The sequence below is a fragment of the Podarcis vaucheri genome, assembly GCF_965113315.1.
Source record: "Podarcis vaucheri genome assembly, chromosome: 8".
Classification (NCBI taxonomy): Eukaryota; Metazoa; Chordata; class Lepidosauria; order Squamata; family Lacertidae; genus Podarcis; species Podarcis vaucheri.
The window spans coordinates 87,570,312-87,576,280 of NC_138766.1; the positions used below are offsets into that span (position 1 = coordinate 87,570,312).

A 5,969-nucleotide genomic window follows, 5' to 3' on the forward strand; every position below is an offset into this window, starting at 1 on the left:
GTGCAGGATCTGTACATGGTAAAATGTGCATAATGAAGGTACCACATGCATCTGTGTAGGGAGGGAATATCACAACTTAGTGTGTGCAACACAGAAGTTATCTCTCCTTGCACTTAGCCCCTGAACTTCTGTGGGTGGTGAAAGTAGACAGCAACAAAACTTAGTCAGATGACTGGTCCACCTTGCTCAATATTGTCTATACTGACTGTTAGTGGCTTGCCCAGATTTTTAAAAATTGCTTTTATTAAGATTTCTTTGGCTAACAAAAATACATGCGGCACCTCTGCTTTCAGTTCATAGAGTCCTTTCTACAGATCAGTTATATTCAATGGGAGACACTAATGTTATAGGCCGTATGAAGATGGGAGAGAAGAGAGGCATGGAGGGGGGGGAGAAGGGGGTAGAAAGCTTTCGTTCTTTGACATAATGTATGTGCGAGGTTTTTGTGTCACCGTCGTGTGGGCAGGTTCCCCCCCATTCATTTATTAGTTTTTGTTGGCAGTGAGAGAAGTTGTGGGGAGCCCAGAGCATGGTTGCTTGCCTTCAGTTGACTGCAGTGAGTTTTGTTGGCATGGGGGGTGAGGGGGGATTCCCAATATAGAACGCTACTACATCGCCAACCAAGTATGCCACATATTCCTATAGGACTAGACAAAACAATGGGCTCACATGGAGACAGACACAATTGAAGACACCCCCATCACCGCTTGGTGTTCTTCCAGTCCTACCTGAAAATTCTAAGACTGAACCTGGAACCTTTGAATGCTCTAAGGAACCAAGTCCATGTTATTATGGGGTGTGTGTGTTTCTGCCAACTCAAGTATATGATCAGGTTACATTAGACACGTAACACACTTGCGAGAGGGGAGTCTTGTATGAAGTTCTGAATATCTCAAACCTGTCTGCTCTCATCTGTGATCAAATGCTTGGCAGGAAGTAGGATGTTTAAGGCTTGAAATCCCTCAGTCTTCTTTCATCCCAGATGTAGTGTATATAAAATTGGACAAGAGCATAAAGCAGCTGCTTGCAGGGATAGAATTACAGCAATGTGAGTGCGTAATCAGGAACTGGTGTTTTAACAAGGCAGCAAGAAAGCATTTGCAGTACCATTTGGAATCCTTTTAAAGCAGCATTTTCAATGGGCTGGCACTGATTCATGAAATCTTTCCTTCCTGCTTTTTTTTCTCCTTCTCTGTGCTGCCTCTGCTTCTCTCTCTCTTTCGCTACACTCCTCTTCAAAAGCAGCATTTGCAGAAAAGCCCTTGGTTTGATTCCTTTGCCCTGATCTCTGTTTAGGCTGTTTTGGCCTCCATCATGTCCACAGCTCAATTCTTAAGGTATGTATGTGTGCGAGTCTGTGAATGTGGGAACATAGGAAAGCTGCTTTATACTAAGTTAAACTTATTAGTCCATCTAGTTGCATGTCGAGATCCCCAGGGCCACCCCAGTAACTCACACATCACACAGAAATTTTTGTTTAAGGTTTTTGGCATAATTTTGGCCACAACTTTATTAAAATACAAAAAAAAAATGTGAGTGGTTACTTAGGCATTGGTTGTGACTATCCCCCCCCCCCATGGGGGACAGACTGACATTCCGCACGCCTGCGAAAGTCAGAAAAGGGGAATACACTTGGGGGTAGCAACGGAGCAGGGAACCTGCCCTCAGCCCTCCCCAAATGCAGCCAGGAGCTCTTGCAGTGGCCCGAGCCCCCTTGACAGGGTGGACAAACAATAGTTATCCCCTGATTCCTTTAATGGAATCCTTTGCAGCAGCAGCATTAGAGGGGCAGGCACAGCCAATCCATGCCCCTCAACCAACCAAACCATAAACCAGTGTCTAACCGCAACCTTGCAAGTTGTGATGATTTGCTATGCAGTAGGCAAAAACCAAATGGTCCCAGCCAATCAGCCAGATGGACAAAATTCCTACCGGGCCCCTGCCCCAAGAGCAAATGATGGGCAATCCGATGCACGGGTAAAAAGAGGAAGCCCTAGCCTCGTGCAAGGAGTTTTAGCACTTCTGGCTGTCAATCAACAAATGGCAACATCAACTTCATCCCAACAAGAAGGGAAGCCCAATTGCATCAGTGGCCAACGATCAATTAGCCCGCCCCACAACTTTGGAGTGTCCTCGCGGCCCCCACTGCAACATGTGCTCTCCATGAAGGAGAACACGCTTTATCCTGCATCACAGGGAATTGGATTACATGGGCCTTGGGATCCATTCCAACTCTACCACTCTATGGTTCTAGTTCAGTACTGTTAACACTGATTGACAGGAGTTCTCCAGGATTTTTGGCAACAGCCTTTTACAGCTCTGCCTGAAGATGCAACAGATTGAAAAGCTCCATTGTCGTCGCTGATTCAGTGCAGAATCTATTAATGCAACATGCCACTAAGCTTGAAACATCTGCAAGTACAAGCTGCAAATATCTTCTGAGGCTTTGCTAAGTTACAACCAAAACAATTTGAAGCGCACACAGGGGAATCCTGATGCATACTGGGAAAGAAAGTTAACCCAAACTTCGCCTTTTTTTTGAAACACCAGCTAATGGATTTGCACATTTTAACAGGATATCAATTACCTGCCCCACCCTTGCTAAACCAACATGATGTTCTATCTGATGTTCTCTGATCAGTGCTGAGTGCTGACAGCTGGATTGGCAACTTCTTTTGAAAACGGAGAAGAAATACTGGCTCAGACCTTCGAATTCTAGGAGAGCAAACACCTGTGATTGGAATTAAGGTAGGACATTCTTCCTCTTCTTTGAGGCCACATTACATTCTCCCTTCCTCCACACCCCACCTTAAAGACAAAAGCTTTGGGCTTAACTTCTTCACCTCCATCCAGAATGTAGGGAAATTATTTCCAAATGCCTTTGCTCATATTCATCTCTTCCTTTCCAAATTGCCTTCTCTGCAGCGGCGTAGCATGGGTTGTCAGCACCCGGGGCAAGGCAAGTAATTTGCGCCCCCTAACCGCTAACCTGCCGCTGCTGCCAGCTTCTTCTTGCTGCTGCCTGGTCTGGTCTGGTGTGGTTCTCTCCCGTGCTCGGCACTGTGCTGGGCGGCCGCTGCACTGTCCCTCCCCCAGATAGTCCCTCGCTCTCTCTCCGCACCACACGCCTGGCACCCACCCCCTCCACAGTGGGCAGCGACCCAGCGGCTCGGATCGGATTCGCACAGCCAGCACTGCAGTGAGAGAGAGTGAGTGATCCAGGTAGGGGCAGAGAGCTGCAAGTGCGAGCGCGCCCCCCCAGATGTTGTGCCTGGTGCGGCTGGCCCCCCCTGCACCCCCCACGCTACACCACTGCTTCTCTGCTGTCATCATTTAAACAGTGTGTTCCTCTGATATTTCCCCATGGATCAAAGGATTGTGACTGTCACCCTTGCAGTCCCCAAGTTTTCCCCAGTAATATTGCTGTTTCTGGGTATTTTTGGATGGGACAGTCTTGAGATGGATGGGGCACTCCCATTCCATTTCAGCTTTGTGCAGTTGATTAAGTGCAAAAAAAGAGCTGGCTTTCGGGTTACAAGTATAGAACTAGGATAATATTAAAGGGAGAAAATTCACTGCTTACAGAGGTAAAAACTGAACTTTACTAGAACCAGGATAGTATGAAATGCAAACAAGCAAAAACAACACACACATTTTTTAAGAGGGAGAAAAGAAAACTAAATTTTACTATTTGAAAGGAGACATTGACAGCAAGAGTGAAACTGTCATCTATCACTCCATGATTTCTGTTTCAGAACCTTCCATTCATTCACCTATCTTGCCTCCTTTACTGCCCTGGCTGGCCACATTCAAAGTAGGCCAGGAAGTCCAACTGGGATAGCTTCATGTCCTCTGCAATCAATGGGGTAGAAAAATGAAACAATGGAAAGTGGTAGGATAACTTTATTGTCTCTATGTGTCTTTCTGAAAATGCAACTTTAGCTGGAGAGGGTATAATAATAAGCATTTCACCTTAGCAGTGGTTTCAAAGACTGAAGCAAGAAAGACTAGACTGAAATGGTTTGTTCACCTTGTTAGCAAAAGGCTAACATGACCTTTTCTCACATTTCTCCCAGCAGGAATATCTACACCAGACAGAACACAAAAGCCAAAGTTGAACACAATGGCAAGTTTCAGCCCAACGCTCCTGTACCCTTTGGATGCTGGAGAGGAATATTATGGAACATCCAATGCAAGTGTTTTTTCCAACAACAGCCACAGTGATGACGACCCAGAATTTATATATAGGACAGTAACAATGTATATAGTGTGTGTATCAATAATTATAGTTTGCATTTTGGGATGCTTGGGGAATGGAACTGTCATCTGGCTGCTTGGATTCCGTATTCAGAAAACCCCCTTCACCATGTACATCCTGAACCTCGCCATTGCGGACTTTGGTTTACTCACTGTTGATTTTCTTTTAGAAATACGCTATCTTCAAAACCGTAAACAGGATGAAGGCATTGTGTTTGAATTCTTCGAAGATATTTTCCAATGCATGTACAACACTGGTCAGTTTCTGCTGACAGCCATCAGCATCGACAGGTGTGCTTGTATCCTGTTTCCCCTTTGGTATCGATGCCACCGGCCGCCACGTTTGTCTACCATTTTGTGTGCCTTGATATGGATATTTTCTTTCATTTTCCCTGGAATTCACTTCATTCTCTTCCTGACTGCTAAGAAGGAACACAAGTATATACGGTGCTACCAGTATATTGTGAACGGCTTCATTTGCCTCCCACTCATGACTTTCTCCACTTTGATCCTTTTTATCAAGTTCTGCTTTAAAACACAACGGATAAGGCGGAGAAAGCTGATCACGGTCATCCTGCTTACACTCCTCTTCTTTCTTTCTTTTTCTTTTCCAATGAATGCCTTTTACATAAGCCATTATATTTTTGAGTCTCCAACTTTGCATCGCATACAATATGGCTACTTGTGTGCCACTCTGAACAGCAGTGTTAACCCTTTGATCTATTTCCTGGTTGGGAGACCAAAGAGAGGCAAACCTAGGAGAAGCATGAAAGTCATACTTCAGAATGTTTTCAAAGAGGAAGAAAGTCATCCAGATGAAATGGCACCCTCGGCTGAAACCAAGTTATGATGGCTCCAAAAGATTTAATCCAAAAAATGCAATCACACATTCTTAGCCCCTGTGCTCAAGATTCACCTTCCATTTCTTCAAAGAATATGGGATGATTTGCAGTGACCTACATTGAGCTTGCCTCTTCAAGATGGTTCCCACCTGCCTCTGCAGGAATTGGGGCTATACCATGAAACCAGCTGAGAGAGGAACGGAGGAACCGTGGCAGGGGATAGATTTCACCATCTACTAAGTAGAGGTGCACCTCCTTCTTTCACACACCTCCCCCTCCTATTCACCCTTTTCTTGCCCCTGCTCTCCACCTCATCCCCATGCATCCTCCTCCCTGCTTTGTTGTAAGCCCATTAGCAACCCAATTTTCACATTCACCCCTTTCCCCTCCACCATCTTCCTTCCCCCCCTTCCAGTCTCCATTTCACAGAGATCAACCCATTTCCGTGCCGAATGCAGAAAGAGGAAGTCTGAGAGAAGCTGGAGAGAAGAAGAGGAACTCTTAGGATGCATTCCATCCTGCTCATAGAGTGCACATCGTGCTCACAGAGTGCACATGTTGTTTAGTTGTTTAGTCGTGTCCGACTCTTCTTGACCCCATGGACCAGAGCACGCCAGGCACTCCTGTCTTCCACTGCCTCCCGCAGTTTGGTCAGGCTCATGTTTGTAGCTTCGAGAACACTGTCCAACCATCTCGTCCTCTGTCGTCCCCTTCTCCTTGTGCCCTCCATCTTTCCCAACATCAGGGTCTTTTCCAGGGAGTCTTCTCTTCTCATGAGGTGGCCAAAGTATTGGAGCCTCAGCTTCAGGATCTGTCCTTCCAGGGAGCACTCAGGGCTGATTTCCTTCAGAATGGAGAGGTTTGATCTTC

General features: G+C 45.9%; 1 protein-coding gene across 1 annotated transcript; it reads left to right on the forward strand.

Moving 5' to 3' along the window:
• The first annotated feature begins 2,586 nt into the window (after positions 1–2,586).
• LOC309539521 (mas-related G-protein coupled receptor member H-like) lies at positions 2,587–5,969 on the forward strand. The gene is made up of 2 exons (XM_082235872.1): positions 2,587–2,748; positions 4,080–5,969. The coding sequence occupies exon 2, from the start codon at positions 4,124–4,126 to the stop codon at positions 5,105–5,107; it is 984 nt and encodes a 327-aa protein (XP_082091998.1). The 5' UTR covers positions 2,587–2,748; positions 4,080–4,123; the 3' UTR covers positions 5,108–5,969.

What these genes read in the sequence shown, in the direction of transcription:
- LOC309539521 (XM_082235872.1), top strand. Translation starts at nt 4,124, where the DNA reads ATGGCAAGTTTCAGCCCAACGCTCCTGTACCCTTTGGATGCTGGAGAG.